The sequence below is a fragment of the Hypanus sabinus genome, unplaced genomic scaffold (assembly GCF_030144855.1).
Source record: "Hypanus sabinus isolate sHypSab1 unplaced genomic scaffold, sHypSab1.hap1 H_11, whole genome shotgun sequence".
Lineage (NCBI taxonomy): Eukaryota > Metazoa > Chordata > Chondrichthyes > Myliobatiformes > Dasyatidae > Hypanus > Hypanus sabinus.
In genome coordinates, this window is record NW_026779042.1 from 194,475 (window position 1) to 212,453 (window position 17,979).

General features: G+C 44.5%; 1 protein-coding gene across 1 annotated transcript in view; it reads right to left on the minus strand.

The window, feature by feature from the left end:
• Positions 1–14,643: 14,643 nt before the first annotated feature.
• Positions 14,644–17,979, minus strand: part of haus5 (HAUS augmin-like complex, subunit 5) — a 70,937-nt gene continuing 67,601 nt past the window's right edge. Inside the window, exon 20 of the mRNA XM_059958352.1 lies at positions 14,644–17,869. Coding sequence (XP_059814335.1) covers positions 17,698–17,869 — 172 coding nt within the window. The 3' untranslated portion in view covers positions 14,644–17,697. The remainder of the gene's footprint in view (positions 17,870–17,979) is intronic.

A 17,979-nucleotide genomic window follows, 5' to 3' on the forward strand; every position in this document is an offset into this window, starting at 1 on the left:
ATATTGAGGAACTAGCTGAGAAAGAAAAAGAGGTGCACAGCAGACAGGAACAAATGAGGTGCTAATGGAGTATAAGAAATGCAAAGGGACACAAAGCAATCAGGAGGGTTAAAAGAAGCCAAAAGGTTGCCCTAGCAGCTGCAGCATGTCTAAGGAAAATAATGCCTATGGCAAGCACTGAAATTGCGCCCCTGTCCAAATATCTGACACCCATCTTTTGGATAACTTTACCATAATATCAGCTCAAAATACAAGTCAAGCTCGTTAATCTTTTAATTAACAAATTATGACACTACATGAAAATTATAACTGCACCTTCCTTGCTTTCACTGATGCAAATTGGTCTATGATGTGATCAAAGTCAGTTTTTTCAGTTTCTTCTCTTTCTACACTCAGCAGAGCAAGATGACAGAGTCTGCCTTGACCCATGGAGGCTCTCAATTACTAAAGTATTAGTTTTAACTTGCAGAATGGTCTGGCGATGGAAACTGCGATGGTTAGCATTATCTGAATAGCAATGCGAAGATTGGGGAAGATGCTCTCATCTCCATATTGAACAATAAATTCATGAAGCTCTTCAGGTCTTGATATTTTCATGTTGACCCACCTTGATAGCAACATTCTGCAATCCAAAATTTCTTCATATAGCTGCTGTCCATCAACATCAGAGCTGTACAATTCGCCCAAATTTTCACACTTCTTCTTTAAGTCATTACTGTTGGTGCCTTAAAACAGTCCCTTGACATCAAGGAACCCAAACTTGGCGTCAGTGTCGTGCAAACTAGTGAACCTTTTGTCCATTTCTCTGTGAAGACAGTCGAATGTTCCCTTCATGACTCTTTCCATTTTCTCCCTAGCTGTTAAACCAGTCATCAGCCATTCGTTTCTTTCGTCTCTGACGTCTTTCAACTTCAATATTCCATCCTTGACAGAGACCAACTCCTTCTTCGAGTGACTCACTGACCAACACTTCTCTTTCATCATAAAAATGATCTCAAGAGGGCTTTCAAATCCAGGGCAGCATCATGGAAGTTCATGCCAGGATCCTGCAGCCTCTTTTGAGTACGGTCAATGCAAATGAGTACTTTGTTCCAAAATCCTAGCAAAATCAGAAAATGTAACTCAACGTGCGGTTGTACAGCTGCCTTGCATCACTTCTTGTTTCACTGGTCTTGTTTTTATTGTCTATCATGTCCTGGAGAACTTGAAGTATCTCCTCAAGGTACTTGTTAACGGGTTTCACTGCTTCTGTCTTTGCACTCCACCTGGTTTCAGACTCTGACTTAACAATCGCAGGCATGGCGTTTTTGAGTTTTTCCCAGCACTGTGCTGAATGAGAGAAAAACACGTAGAGAGCTTTGATGGTTCCGAAAAACGTGACCATCATTGTATCCTGCTTGGCTGCATGTACACCCACTAAGTTGAGTGAGTGATTGTCACAATTGACAAACACTGCCAGGTTGTTTCTCTCACTTATTCTTTGACGAACGCCACTTCTGTGTCCAGCCATCACAGAAGCATTGTCATAGCACTGTGGCCGACAATCTTGTAGCTCTATTTCGTCCTTCTCTAGCTGTTTCAAGATGTCTTCAACCAAACTCTCAGCATCCTTCTGGCTTATCTGGATAAAACCAAGGAAGGACTCTCAAAATCAACTTCCACATACCTCATTACTTCTGACATCTGCTCACGGTGGGCCTGATCAGGAGTCGAGTCGAACAGGAGACCATAGTACTTGGCTTTACAAATATTTCTCAGTAAACTCTGGGGAACGGTAGATGCCATCATGTGGATGAATTCGTTCTGGACACCCAGTGGAAGATAAGACGTGGATCCAGGATGACTTTCCAAATGAGTGAGGTGTTCTTTTATGACAGGGTCAAAGATGGCCAGTAGTTTCAGTAAGCCAAGGAAATTTCCCACATTGGAGTCATCGTCTTGCTGAAGTGACTCCCTGTGTCCTCGCAAAGCCAGGTTCTGAGTCACAAGGAATTTTAAGCAGTGAAGGATTCTGGTCAAGATATCACACCACTTCTGCTTTTCCTTATTAATCTGTGACTGAAATATTGTGTCAATAACTTCTGTTTCCAGCTAAATTTCTTTCCATTTCTTTCGCTGTGTGAAGCATTCCCGATGATTCTTGGCATTTTCATGAACACTATCCTTTCAGGTGCTTTTCACTGGTTGAATCCACTTTCCTGCTCCAATGAGGATTGATGGTCTGACCAGGAATAGAGAAGACAACAGATACAAACTGCAGACTTTTTAAAAGGGGAATAGACCAGCCATGAGCGAGTCACTTCCTCACCATGACCATATCTCAACTTCCTCTTGAACCAAGTTTTTTTGAGCAGTTTTTTTGTTGGTAGGAAAGCCCATCACTGTTCTGGAAATACATCAAACCCAGCTTTATTATTTCTGTTCTCAACGCATCAGGCAGAATTACTTTTCCAGTATCCTTGTCAAACTTCAGAAGTCCAATATTATGCTGTTCAATCACTTCTGGTATGACAATTCGAGGCTCTTTGACACCATCCAGTTCACTAGATTCAGTGTCGTCAGCTTCAATCTTGTCAGGTAAAATCTCGTCAATAAACTCAACATCACCACCACCACCATTGTCTTCCCCTCCTGTCATGTCCACGTTCTCTGTGGCAGCCTCACTCTTAATCTCGTCATGCTCGGATTTATCTGACTTGACTTCCTCCTCGGCTTGTGACGTATTTGTACTTGATCCACCTTCAGATTCTAACAAACTTGTAGCAGGTGCAGGCGATTCCATGGAACATGTCCAACTACTTGTTCAGGGCTTTTCAAAGAAGGACGTGAAGAACTTGCTCAACTTCTTGGCTTCCTCCGCCTTCAACTTTCGTCTCTTCCGTCCTTCAGCTCCACTTTCCTCCTGCTTCGTGAAGAAACATTTCATGGTCTTCGTACACAATGCTCTGAAATAAGGCCGTCCTGGTGCTTCTCACCCATGATAATCAAAGACAGATCACACATCTGAAGAAAATTATTTTTTCACTGTCCGAGGATGGCTTGTCTGACTTTAATAGAAACTGGTCAGTGGAGCCCCCCCCCCCACCCCCCTTCAAGTGGCACCCAGGGCTCGTGCCATACCTTAGATACGCCACTGCCGAGCAGACAAGGTGAAGGAGGATTTTACAGACACGTTAAGAGCAAAATGATTATGAGTGATGAAAGAGCTCCTCTGGAAGATCAGAATGGTGATCCTTGTGTGGAGCAAAAGAGATGGGGGAGATCTTAAATGAATATTTTTGAATATGTATTTACTCAGGAAGTGGAACATATTCTAAGGGACTGGATATATGAGTATTTTGATAGACATACCATTTTCACAGCTGGTCCAGATCGCTCTGCAAGCTCTGATAGATTTCCTCGCTGTCCACTACACCCCCAATCTTGGTGTCTTCTGCAAATTTGCTGATCCAGTTAACCACATAATCATCCCAATCATCGATATAGATGACAAGCAATGGACCCAGCTCTGATCTCTGTGGCACTCCACTAGTCACAGACCTCATTCACTCGGGCAATTTCATGCCTTGTTGTAACCCTCCTGATTCCTTTAAGAGGTCTCTTGCATTTCTAATACTCCATAAGCACCTCATCTATTCCTCCCTACCTGTACCTGCTATCTGCTTCCCTGTTTTCTTAATCAGGGCCTCAATTCTCCTGAAAATCCCTACACCTGATCCATTTACTTTTTATTCTAATTCTAAAATGGTCTAATTCTGCTCCTATATCTTATGACATTACAGAAACATCGAAAACCTACAGCACAATACAGGCCCTTCGGACCACAAAGCTGTGCCAAACATGTCCTTAACTTAGAAATTACCTAGGGTTACCCATATCCCTCTATTTTTCTGAGCTCCATGTACCTGTTCAGGAGTCTCTTAAAAGACCCTATTGTTTCTGCCTCCACTGCCGTTGCCAACAGCCCATTCCACGCACTCACCACTCTCAGCGTAAAAAACTTACCCTGACATCTCCTCTGTACATACTTCCAAGCTCCTTAAAACTGTGCCCTCTCGTGCTAGCCATTTCAGCCCTGGGAAAAAGCCCCTGACTATCCACACGATCAATGGCTTTCATCATCTTACACACCTCTATCAGGTCACCTCTCATCCTCCATCACTCCAAGGGGAAAAGGCCAAGTTCACTCAACCTGTTCTCATAAGGCATGCTCCCCAATCCAGGCAACATCCTTGTAAATCTCCTCTGCACCCTTTCTATGGTTTTCACATCCTTCCTGTAGTGAGGCGACCAGAACTGAGCACAGTACTCCAAGTGGGGTCTGACCAGGGTCCTGTATAGCTACAATATTACATCTCAGCTCCTAAACTCAAACCCACAATTGATGAAGGCCAATACACCATACGCTTTCTTCACCACAGAGTCAATCTACTTAGCAGCTTTGAGTGTCCTATGGACTCGGACCCCAAGGTCCCTCTGATCCTCCACACTGTCCAGAGTCTTACCACTAATACTATATTCTATCATCATATTTGACCTACCAAAATGAACCTCAACCTTATTTGGGTTGAACTCCATCTGCCACTTCTCAGCACAGTTTTGCATCCTATCAATGTCCTGTTGTAACCTCTGACAGCCCTCCACACTATCCACAACACCTCCAACCTTTGCATCATCAGCAAATTTATTAACTCAACCCTCCACTTCCTCATCCAGGTCATTTATAAAAACCACAAAGAGAGGGGATCCCAGAACAGATCCCTGAGGCATACCACCGGTCACTGGCCTCCATGCAGAATATGACCCGTCTACAACCACTCTTTGCCTTCTGTGAGCAAGCCAGCTCTGGATCCACAAAGCAATGCCCCCTTGGATCCCATGCCTCCTTGCTTTCTCAATAAGCCTTGCCTGGGGTACCTTGTCAAATGCCTTGCTGAAATCCATATACACTACATCTACTGCTCTTCCTTCATCAATGTGTTTAGTCACACACTGAAGAAATTCATTCAGACTCATAAGGCACGACCTGCCCTTGACAAAGCCATGCTGACTATTTCTAATCATATTATGCCTCTCCAAATGTTCATAAATCTTGCCTCACAGGATCTTCTCCATCAACTTACCAACCACTGAGGTAAGACTCACTGGTCTATAATTACCTGGGCCATCCCTACTCCCTTTCTTGAATAAAGGAACAACATCCGCAACCCTCCAATCCTCCGGAACCTCTCCTGTCCTCATTGATGATGCAAAGATCATCGCCTGTAGCTCAGCAATCTTCTCCTTCACTTCCCACAGTAGCCTGGGGTACATCTCACTGGTCTCAGTGATTTATCCAACTTGATGCTTTCCAAAAGCTCCAGCACATCCTCTTCCTTAATATCTACATGCTGAAGCTTTTCAGTCCACTGTAAGTCATCCCTACAGTCGCCAAGATCCTCTTGGGGCTGTGGAATTTACTGCCCCAAAGAGCTGTGGAAGCTACTACACTCAATAAATTCAAAACGGAGATAGACATTTTCCTGGATAAAAGTGGCATTAGGGGATACGGTGAGCGAGCAGGTAAGTGGACATGAGGCAAGGTTTAGATCAGCCATGTGATCTCCTGGGCCAGTTTTCGATAGCCTGGATGGGTCAGAGAGGAATTTTCCAGATTTTTTCTCCTCAATTGGCAAATCGTTTTTTTTTTCCCCGGGTGATCACATGGGTATGGGTGGGATGAATAATAAAATAAAATGGGCGGCATGGTGCCCTGTTGGTTGGCACTGTTGCCTTGTGGGATTCGGTGATAACTAGAGTTAAGATTGGATCAGCCATGATCTTGTTGAATGGCGGAGCAGGCTTGAGGGGCCGATTGGCCTACTCCTGCTCCTATCTCTTATGTTCTCATATGTTCTTTTCTGTAGTGAATACTGAAGCAAAGTATTCGTTACGTACCTCTGCTATCTCCTGCGGTTCCATACACACGTTCACACTGTCACACTTGATTGGTCCCATTCTCACATCTTATCCTTTTGCTCTTCACATACTTGTCAAATGCCTTGGGGTTTTCCTTAATCCTGCTTGCCCCTTCCGGCTCTCCTAATTTCATTCTTAAACTCCTTCTAGCTGGCCTTATAATCTTCTAGACCTTTATCAGTACTTTTTTTTTTAAACTTGTTGTAAGCTCTTCTTTTCTTCTTGACTAGATTTACAACAGCCTTTCTACACCACAGTTCCTGTACCCTATCATCCTTTCCCTGTCTCACTGGAATGTACCTATGCAGAACTTCACACAAATATCCCCTGAACATTTGCTACAGTTCTTCTGTACATTTCCCTCAGAATATCTGTTCTCAATTTATACTTCCAAGTTCCTGCCTGATAGACTCATATTTACCTTTACTCAATTAAACACTAGAAAGAAAGAGAAAAATTAAAAACAAATAGTAATAAGGTAGGTGAAGTTGCAGACTGGCATGTGTGATGTTGTGAGCATCAGTGAGCTGTGGCTGAAAGGAGGTTGTAGTGGAAGCTTAATGCTCCTGGAAATCACACTGTATCAAAAGGATAAGCAGGTAGGCAGAGGGGGCTGGGGTGGCCCTGGTGATATAAAATGAAATCAAATCCTTAGAAAAAAATGACATAGGATTATAAGATGTAAAATTTTTGTGGGTAGAGTTAAGAAACTACTCCGGTAAAATACTGACTTCGGAACACTAGTGAAGATGTGATCTACAAATTACAAAGGGAGATATAAAATGCACACAAAAAGGGCAATGTTATGATAGTCACGGGGATTTTTAATATGCAGGAATATTAGGAAAATCAGGTTGGTGCTGGATCCCGGGGGGGGGGGGGGGGATTTGTAGAATGCCTACAGGATGGATTTTAAGAGCAGCTCACGGTAGGGGATCAGCTATTCTGGATTATGTGTTGTGCAATCAACTGGAATTGATTAGAGAGATTAAGGTAAATGGTGCTCATAATATGATAGAATTCACTCTACAATTTGAGAAAGAGAAGCTACAGTCAGATCAGTACTACAGTGGAGTAAGGGGAATTACAGGGGCACGAGAGAGGAGCAGACCAAAACTGATGGACGGGAACATTTATAGGATGACAGCGGAGCAGCAATGGTTGGAGTATCTGGTGGCCGTTCAGAAGGAGCAGGCAGGTACTTCACAAAGAGGTATTCTAAAGGCAGGATGACACAACCATGGCTGACAAGAGTAGTCAAAACCAAGGAGAGGACACCTAATAGAGCTAAAGTTAGTGGAACTTAGAGGATTGGGAAGCTTTTAAAAACCAGCAGAAGGCAACTAAAGAGTCATAAAGGGAAAGATAGAATATGAAGCTAGTAATATTAAAGAGGATACCAAAACTGTCTTCAGACACATAAAGTGTAAAAGAGAGATGAAAGTGGATATTGCTGGAGAGGTGGTAATGGGGAACAAGGCATTGGCAGATAGACTGAATAAGTATTTTGCATCAGTCTTCACTGTGAAAGACACTGTAGTAGTAGGCCTCCGTTGGTCTCGATAGACCATGGATTTGCGCCTTGGAAAGTTTCCCGTCCGCAAGCCTGGGCAGGGTTTTTTTTTTATGGAAGATTGGCAGTTGCCCAAGCTGCAAGTCTCCCCTCTCCACGCCACTGATGTTGTCCAAGGAATGGGCATTAGGACCCATACAGCTTGGCACTACTGTTGTCGCAGAGCAATGTGTGGTTAAGTGCCTTGCTCAAATACACACACAGCCTCAGCCAAGGCTCGAACTAGCAACCTTCAGATCACTAGACGAGCGCCATAACCACTTGGCCACGTGCCAACACGAAAGACACTAGTAGTATGTCAGAAGTTCAAGAGTGTCAGGAGACAGAGTGAGTGCAGTTGCTATTATGAGGGAGAAGGTGCTTTGGAACCTGAAAGGTCTGAAGGTGGATAAGTCACCTGGATCAGGTGGACTACACCCCAGAGGTCTGAAAGAGATGGCTGAAGAGATTATGGAGACAGTAGTAATGATCTTTCAAGAATCACTATATTTTGACATGGTCCCAGAGGACTTAAAAATTGCAAATGTCACTCAATTCGTCAAGAACTGAGGGAGGCAGAAGAAAATTATAGGCCAGTTAATCTGACCTCAGTGGCTGGGAAGATGTTGGTGTCAATAGTCAAGGATGTGGTTTTGGTTACTCAGAGGCACATGATGAAATAGGCTGAAGTCAGCATGGCTTCCTCAAGAAAAAATCCTGCCTGATAAATCTTGTGGAATTCTTTGAAGAAACACCAAGCAGGATAGACAAAGGAGAATCAGTTGATATTGAGCACTTGGATTTTCAGAAGGCCTTTGACAAGGTGCCACACGTGAAGCTGCTTAACAAGTTAAAGAGTCCGTGGTATTGCAGGAAAGATTCCAGCATGGATGGAGCATTGGCTGATTGGCAGGAGGCAAAGAGTGGGAATAAAGGGAGCCCTTTATTGTTGGCTGATGGTGACTAGTGGTGTTCCACAGTGGTCTGTGTTGCGGCCATTTCACTTTATGTTATCTATCAATGATTTAGATGATGGAATTGATAGCTTTGTGGCCAAGTTTGTGGAGGATACACAGACAGGTGGAGGGGCAGGTAGTGCTGAAGAAGCAGAGAGGCTACAGAAGGACCTCAACGTATTAGGAGAATGGGCAAAGAAGTGGCAGATGGAATACAGTGTTGAGAAGTGTGAGATCATGCCCTTTGGCATAAGAACAAAAGCATGGACTATTTTCTAATTGGAGAGAAAATTCAAAAACCTGAGGTGCAAAGGGATTTGGGAGCTCTCATGCAGGACTCCTGCAAGGTTAATTTGCATGTTGAGTCAGCGGCGAGGAAGGCAAATGCAATGTTAGCATTCATTTCAAGAGGATGAAAATACAAAGGCAAGGATGCAATGTTGAGGCTTTACAAAACACTGGTGAGGCCTCACTTGGAGTATTGTGAGCAGTTTGGGCCCCTTATTGGGAGCTGAATGTCCAAGGTCACACTGCAAAGGTAAAAGGATGTTGATGGCAGTTATATACAGGCCTCCCAACAGTATCTGGGATGTGGCCCACAGGTTACAAGAGGAAATAGAAAAGGCTTGTCAGAAGAGCAATGTTATGGGAGATTTTAACATGCATATCAATTGGGAAAATCAGGTTGGTAATGGATCTCAAGAGATTGAGTTTTCAGAATGCCTAAGAGATGGCTCTTTAGAGCAGTTTGTCATTGAGCCTACTAGGGGATCAGCTATACTGGATTGAGTGCTATGTAACAAACTGGAGGCAATTAAGGAGCTTAAGGTTAAAGGACCCTTAGGAACCAGTGATCACAATATGATTGTCTTCAACTTGAAATTTGAAGGGGAGAAAATAAAGTCTGACGTAGCAGTATTTCAGTGGAGTAAAGGAAATTACAGTGGTATGAGAGAGGAGTTGGCCGAAGTAAATTGGAAGGAACTGCTGGCAGGAATATCAGCAGGGCACCAGTGGCATGCGGTTCTGGTAAAAAAAAATGAGGAAGGTGCAGGACTTGTTTATTCCAAAAATGAAGAAATACTCAAATGGTAAAATAGTACAGCCGTGGCTGACAAGGGAGTCAAAGCCGTTGTAAAAACAAAGGGCATACAACAAAGCAAAAATTAGTGGGAAGATAGCATATTGGGAAGTTTTCAAAAACCTACAGAGATCAACTAAAAAATCATTAGAAGGGAAAAGATGATTTATTAAAGCAAGCTAGCAAATAATATCAAAGTGGATAGTAAAAGTTTTTCAAGTATGTTAAAAAATAAAAGAAAAATGAGAGTGGATATAGGACCGCTAGAAAATGAGGCAGGAAAAGTAATAACAGGGGACAAGAAGATGGCTGATGAACTAAATGAGTATTTTGCATCAGTCTTCACTGTGGAAGACACTAGCAGTATGCTTGATGTTGTAGTGTGTGAAGGAAGAGAAGTGGGTGCAGTTACTGTTACGAGAGAAGGTGCCAAAAAGCTGAAAGACCTAAAGGTACATAAGTCACCCAGACCAAAGGAACTGCACCCTAAGGTTCTGAAGGAGGTAGCATTAGAGATTGTAGTGGCATTAGAAATTATCTTTCAAACATCATTAGACTCTGGCATGGTGCCAGAGGACTGGAAAATTGCAAACGTTATTCCACTCTAAGAAAGGAAGAAAGCAGCAGAAAAGAATTTATAGACCAGTTAGCCTGATCGCAGCGGTTGGGAAGATGTTAGAGTCAATTGTTAAGGATGAGGTGATGGACTACTTAGTGACACAGGACAAGATAGGACAAAGTCAGCATAGCTTCCTTCAAGGAAAATCCGGCCTGACAAACCTATTGGAATTCTTTGAGGAGGTTACAAGTAGAATAGATGAAGGGGATGCAGTGCATGTTGTATATTTAGACTTTCAGAAGGCCTTTGACAGGGTGCCACACGTGAGGCTGCTTACCGAGTTAAGAGCCCATGGTATTACAGGAAAGTTACTAACATGGTTAGAGCAATGGCTGATTGGTAGGAGGCAGCAAGTGGGAATAAAAGGATCCTTGTCTGGTTGGCTGCCAGTGACTAGTGGTGTTCCACAGGGGTTGGTGTTGGGATCGCTTCTTTTTATGCCGTATATAAATGATTTAGATAATGGAATAGATGGCTCTGTTGCCAAGTTTGTAGATGATACGAAGATTGGTGAAGTGGCAGGTAGTGTTGGGGAAACAGGTAGGCTGCAGAAGGACAGGCAGATTAGGAGAATGAGCGAGAAAGTGGCAAATGAAATACAATGTTGGAAAATGCAAGGTCTTGCACTTTGGTAGTAGAAATAAACGTGTGAACAGTTTTCTAAATCGGGAGAAAATCCAGGAATCTGAGATGCAGAGGGACTTGGGAGTCCTTGTGCAGAACACCCTGAAGGTTAACCTGCAGGTTGAGTTGGTGGTGAGGAAGGCAAAGGCAATGTTAGCATTCATTTCAAGAGGTCTAGAATACAAGAGCAAGGATGTGATGCTGAGTCCCACCATAAGGCATTGGTGAGGCCTCACCTTGAATATTGTGAACAGTCTTAGAAAAGATGTGCTGGCATTGGAGAGGGTCCAGAGGAGGTTCACAAGGACGCTTCCAGGAATGAAAGGGTTATCATACGAGGAATGTTTGATGGCTTTGGGTCTGTACTCGCTGGAATTCAGAAAGATGAGGAGGGAATCTCATTGAAACCTTTTGAATGTTGAAAGGCCTAGATGGAGTAGATGTGAAGATGTTTCCCATGGTGGAAGAGTCTAGGACAAAAGGGAACAGCCTCAGGATAGAGGGGCGCCCTTTCAAAACAGAGATGCGGAGAATTTTTTTTTAGCCAAAGAATGGTGCATTTGTTGCCACACGCTGCTGTGGAGACCAAGTTGTTGGGTGTATTTAAGGCAGAGGTTGATAGGTTCTTGACTGGACATGGCATCAAAGGCTATGGGGAGAAGGCCAGGAACTGGGTTGAGGAGGAGATTAAAAAAATAAATAGGATCAGCCATGATTGAATGGCGGAGCAGACTTGATGGGCCAGATGGCCTAATTCTGCTCTTATGTCTTATCTATGAAAGGCTGTGCTGACATTGGAGAGGGTGTAAAGGAGGTTAATGAAAATTATTCTGGGACTGAAAGGCTTATCACATGAGGAGTCTTTGATAGCTCAGGGCCTGTACCCACCAAAATCCAAATGAAGTTGGGGGGGATCACATTGAAACTTATCAAATGTTGAAAGGCCTTGATAGAGTGAATATTTCCTATGGTGGGAGAGTCAAAGACCAAAGGACACAGCCTGAGAATAGAGGGACGTCATTTAGAACAGAGATGAGGAGGAATTTCTTTAGTCAGAGAGTGGTGAACCTCTGAAATTCATTGCTGAGGTGGCTATGGAGGCCAAGTTATTGGGTAGAAGAAGCAGTTCTTGATTAGTCAGGGCATGAAGAGATATGGCAAGAAGGCAAGAGATTATGGCTGAAAGGGAAATAGATCAGCCATGTTGAAATGGCTGAGCAGAATTGATGGGTCAAATGGCCTAATTCTGCTCCTATATATGACGGAATAATAAATAAATACAGAAGTAATTAAATAAACTATAAATATCAACATTTCACTTTCCTTGAAAGTGAGTCCATGGGCTGTGGAAACAACCCATGGAGTGAATGAAGTTATCCCAGGTGGCTCAAGAGCCTGATGTTTGAGGGGTAATAACTGAACCTGGTGGTTTTGAGTCCTGAGGCTCCTATACCTCCTGCCTCATGGCAGCAGCAAGAAGAGAGCATGGCCTGGATGGTATTGGTCCTTGATAATGGATGCTCCTTTCTTATGACATCACTCTGTATAGATATGTGCAATAGTCGTCTACATAGATGTGTTTACCTGTGGTGGATTGGACGGTTCCATTGCATTTTACAAAGACATTGGTGATTTCACATCAGGCCATGATGCAAACAGACAATATACTCTCCACTATGCATCTATAGAAGTTTGTCAAAGTTTTAGATAACATGCCAAATTTTCACAAACTTCTGAAAAACTAGAGATGCTGCTGTGCTTTCTTTGTAACTGCATTAACCTGTTGGACCGAGGACTGATCCTCAGAAATGATAACACCAAGGAATTTTGCTGACTCTCTCCACCTCTGATCCCCCAATGAGGACTGGCTCATTGACCTCCCGTTTCCTTCACCTGAAATCAATAATCATCTACTTGGTCTTGCTAATGCTGAGGGAGAGGTTATTGTTGTGGCACCACTCAGCCAGATTTTCAATATCTCTCTTAGATGCTGATTCGTCACCACCTTTGATTCAGCCAATGACAGTGGTGTCATCAGCAAACTTGTATATGACATTGGAGCTGTGGTTAGCTACAGTCATAAGCATAAACTGAGCAGCAAGAATAAACACACAGCTTTCTATCAGCACCTGTGCTGATAGAGATTGTGGAAGAGATGTTGCCAATCCAAACAGACTGGGGTCTGCAAGGGAGGAAATTGAGGATCCAGTTGCACAAGGAGATTATTAAGGACTAAGACTTGAAGCTTATTGATTAGTTTTGAATGGATGATAGTCAACAAAGAGCATCTTGGTGTATTTATCGTTGCTGTCCAAATGTTTCAGGGTTGAATGAAGAACCACTGAAATAGCATTTGCAATGAACCTGTTGGGCCAGTAGACTAACTGAAGTGGATCCAAGTTGCTTCTCAGGCAGCTGTTGACATGTTTCATCACTAACCTCTCAAAGCATTGCAGTGGATGTAAGTGCTACTGGATGATAGTCATTGATGCAGGTTACCACGGTCTTCACAGGCACTGGAGTAATTGAAGCCTGTTGAAGCAGATGGGCATCTCAGACTGCAAAAGCAAGGGGTTAAAGATCTCAGTGAACATTCCTGCCAGTTGATCAGCACAGGCCTTCAGTACTTGTCCAGTTATCCTGACTGGGCCAGATGCTTTCCATGGGTTCAGTCTCCTGAAGGATGCTCTCAAGAGACCAAATTCATAGGGTCATGAGGGGCTGTGGGAGTTCATGAAGGTCCCTCCACATTTTGATGGTCGAAGTGAGCATGAAAGACTTGGAGCTCATCTGTGATTGAAGTCTTGTTGTCATCTAGTTTCACTTTGTAGGAGGTGATGGCATTCAAGCCCTGCCACAGCTGTTGAGCAACACATACAAGCTGGAGGAACCCAACAGGTTGGGCAGCATCCGTGGACAGCCGTTCAGCATCCTTTAGAGATTTGTTTGTCCAGAATTGCCACTTTGCATGTGAGACAGTTTTCTGAAGATCACACCTGGAACTCTTGCATTTAACTTGGTCGCCAGTCTTGAATGCCACTGATCCGGCACTCTGCAGATCGCAGATCTCATGGTTCATACAGGGCTTCTGGTTGGGGGAAGACTCTGAATGATTGTGGGGGGACACACTCGTCTGCAACTGTTTCTTATAAAGTTGGTGACGAGTCCTTGAACAACTCAATCTACCAACTCAAAGCAATCTCATAGCCATTCCTCAGCCTCCCGTGGCCACCTCTTTGTTGTCCTCCCCTCCGGAGCCTTGCTCTTTAGCAGGTAGGACAGCCAAGTGATCAGATTTCCTGAAGTGTAGTCTAGGAATAGACTGCAGATGATAAGTATTCCTTATCGTAGTATAGCAGTTGTCGAACACTTCGGGATCACTGGTGCTGCAAGTGATATGTTGATGATAATTGGGCAGCTTTCTTCAAACAAGCCTGCTTGAAGAGCCGGACGATGATCTGAAAGGTGTCAGTGTAGGCTGTTTCTTGTTTGCTAATCATGATGCTCAGTACATCAAATATCTGCATTTGGCTGTATGTAAACTGCAGTCAGGATCACAAAGGAAGAATTCTCTTAGTAAGTAGAAATATTGGCACTTAATCATCAGATGTCCCAGGTCTGGGGGAACAAGACTCCTGCATCATAGCACCACAAAGAGCTCATCACGTAACACAGACCCCCAAATTTTGCCTTCTCCGAATCAGTTTGGTCCGTCAGTACTGAGAAGCCTTTGGGTCTTACTGATGTACTGTCCAGTTTCTGGTGTGATGCATATCTCTGTGAATGCAGCTATTATGTATTGTAACTTCAAAACATTAAACTAATTCAAAGGATGATACAGGAGTCCCAAATATGAATTTAACTTTGGGTTTACTTTGAGCAAGGTGCATACATATCATGTGGTAGTGTGATGACATGTGTAATTCACTTTTTAATATATATAACCTAATCAATTATTGAAACAAGATTGAACTATTGTTACAAGATTACTCAAATATTACTGACATATGAAATACACAACAGGTGCAATTCCTCACTTCCCTCTGATTCAGCAATCTTGCCCTGAGGTCCTCGATCTTGTTCTCCAGTGACTGTTCTTTCATTAGCAAGATGCTGTGTTGAGGGAGTTTCATTCCTCCGTATTTTACCTCAGCTTTGAGCCCTCCCCTCCTCCCTCTCTGTCAGTCATGGTGATGTAACTTCATCCATTTGTACCTGCATGCTTGACAGTCAAGTCTGCCGAGACCTTCACAAGATCGTGAAATCGCTGGTTCATTAAGACGGTCCGAAAGTATATTGCTTAAGGAGAAATTAAAGACTGCAGAGAGTAATTCAGAAGTACATGTACAAGATCAGTAAGCAGCCTGCAATACGTCACCATGATTCACCAGTGCCATTTTGACAGCAGTGGAAACTGTAAACAGTTTCAAACTCCTGGGAGAGCACATCACACACCATCTCTCATGGTCCCAGGCAGGACACATTCTACGCAGTCAAAAAAACTCCTCTGGAGTTCTCTGAGGAGGCTGAAGAGAACTGGACTTGCACGTCTATATTCACATCATTTTACAGATGTGCAGTAGAAAATGTAGGTGCGCGGTACGGAAACTGTACTGTGGTGGACAGGAGAGTTCTACAGTGGGCAGTCAAAACTGCCAACACATCACTGGCACCAAACTACTCACCATCGTGGGTATGTACGCAGAAAGGGCCGGTAACCCACCTGCTCAGTCTGTTTGCCCTACACCCATCAGGGAGGAGGCTACATAGCACCCACATCAGGACCACCAGACTCAAAAAGTTACTTTGTCCAAGCAGTAAGACTGATCAACACCTTCGCCACTACTTTATTTCCCATCAGTGACTTTAAGTGCAGCCTAGCATCAATCCATCTCAGTGCTGTATAGCAGCTTCATACGTATTTATATTATTGAACTCTGTGTCCTTGCACTGCATCGGGACTGGAGTAACAATTATGTCGCTCTCCTTACACTCGTGCACAGGCAGTGATATTAAAGAATCTTGATTCTTGGAACATCAAATACTACAGGCACATCTTTATGGTGAGAGGAGGAAAGTTTGGGAGACGTGCGGGGCAAGATTTTGGAATGTGCTGCCGGGGTGGTGGTGGAGACAAGACGTGTTAGAGGTGTTGATAAGACATGAATATGTAGGGGATGGAGGGATAGGAATCCCTCAGGCGGAAGGGATTTAATCTATTTTGGCACAGACATCATGGCTGCAGGGGCCTGTTCCTGTGCTGTACCGTTCTGCAAGCCTTTCCACTCCAGGATATCGGAAATGATTTCCCTATTCACGAAATGTTGCTTTCCTGCAGCTGAAGCTCTCGCCATTACCCTGATTCTGCTCTCACCTAATCTCCCTCCAAACTGAACAGGGTTCCCCCGGCACTCAACTTTCACCCCAATAGCCTCCCCTTCCAGCACGTCATTACCGCCCCCCACCACCATCTGCAACTCCCCCTCCCTACTGTCTTCCACAGGGACCACTTCCTAACTCCTGGCACATACAACTCGGAGCATTGGAATTCCAGCAACCACTGTAAGCAAGCTTATAGATTCCTCCTGTGAGCCACATGGGTTTCCTCCCTCAGTTACCGGTTAGTGGGTTAACTGGTCATTGTACATTGTCCTGTGATTATGCTAGGTGCTCAAAGAACCTGTTCCACACTGTCTTTCTAAGTAATTAAAACTTCCCCTCAGCCCTCACAGCCAAGGTGAACGGCACCCTCAGATGAGGCAGGGATTCACGCACACCTCCACCAACCTCGTCCGCTGTATTGTATTCTCTGGATGAGGCCTTCTCGATGATAGTGAGACTGGACGACCATCCTGTGCAGCTCCTAGATCCTGTCCCCCCCACCCCCACTAGAGCCATTCCCAGCTCTCAGTTGCACATCATTTCAACTCCCCTACTCCATTTCCACACTGGTGAACTCCTGACCTCACAAAGTACCAATGACCTTGCACCTTATTGCACTGAATGTTCTCTGTGGCTTTTGCACTCTGTTCTACATTCTGTTATTGTTTTACCTTGTTCTACCTAATTGCACGGTTTAATGATCTGATCTGTATAAACAAGTGTGCAAGACAAACTTTCAGTTTCTCGGTTCATAACAATAATAAACCAATTCCAACTCTTGCCCACCATTACTCCAATGCCAAGGAGTGGCCAAATGTAAACCAGAGGAACACACACCAATTTACTCATTCTTTCAGAGATACATCATGACACAGGCCCCGCCAGTCCAACAAGTCACACTGCCCAACAACCTATCTATTTAATTCTAGCCTCATCATGGGATAACTTACTGACCAATTAACCTACTAGCTGGTATGCCCATCGCCTTACACCTCCTCGCTTCATCCATCACCTTCTGGCCTCTCTCCATTCTCCGAACCGACAAGCTCCCTTCTGCACCACCAATGCAGATGAGGGTCTCCATCCGTTCCTCCCTCACATGCTGCCTGACCCGCTGAGGGCCTCTGGCAGATAGTGTGTTACTTCTGGTTCCAACGCCTGTGGTCTCTCATCTCACCACTACAGAGGGTGAGTGGCGAAGGACAAGTCTGGGGTCCTCATTCGGGGGAGTGACAGACCACATACAATGAATCTCTCAAATACTCGATGGGTTCAAACAGCTTCGCTCGCACGTCCTGCAGTGCAGCAGATAGCCCTCTCCTCACCACCACTCACCCAGATCCACTCAGAGTTCCTGAAGCCTTCAACCCTTTATAGCCGGGACCACAGGACACAGTCATCCCCATTGGGAGGCAGTTCACACTGCCGTAACCTGCTGGGGAGAGAAGGAGAATTTGTGGAGTGTGGCAGGGATGAGTTCTGAGTGTGGGCAGTGGGGTATGGCGGACGGCGGGCAGGGTGGAGGTTACAGTCCGCCTTGGCGGGGGTCCCGGACAGCTTGGGGTCTCTGCCTCTCCAGCTCCCAGAAGTAGTCTTGGCTCCGCTGCACCAGCTGATTCCACCGCTGCAGCCAGTCCTGCACGTTCCTCCCCTCCTTCTTCACCCAGGGCACCAAGAGCTGGGCTGGCTGCTCCCACCTGCGGGGCGAGAGAGATAACGGCGGTCAGTGCTCCCTAGCAGTTGGGTTACCATAATCCTCACCCCACTCTTTAACAATGTTGCCCCATAATCAACTCCATTTCTTGCC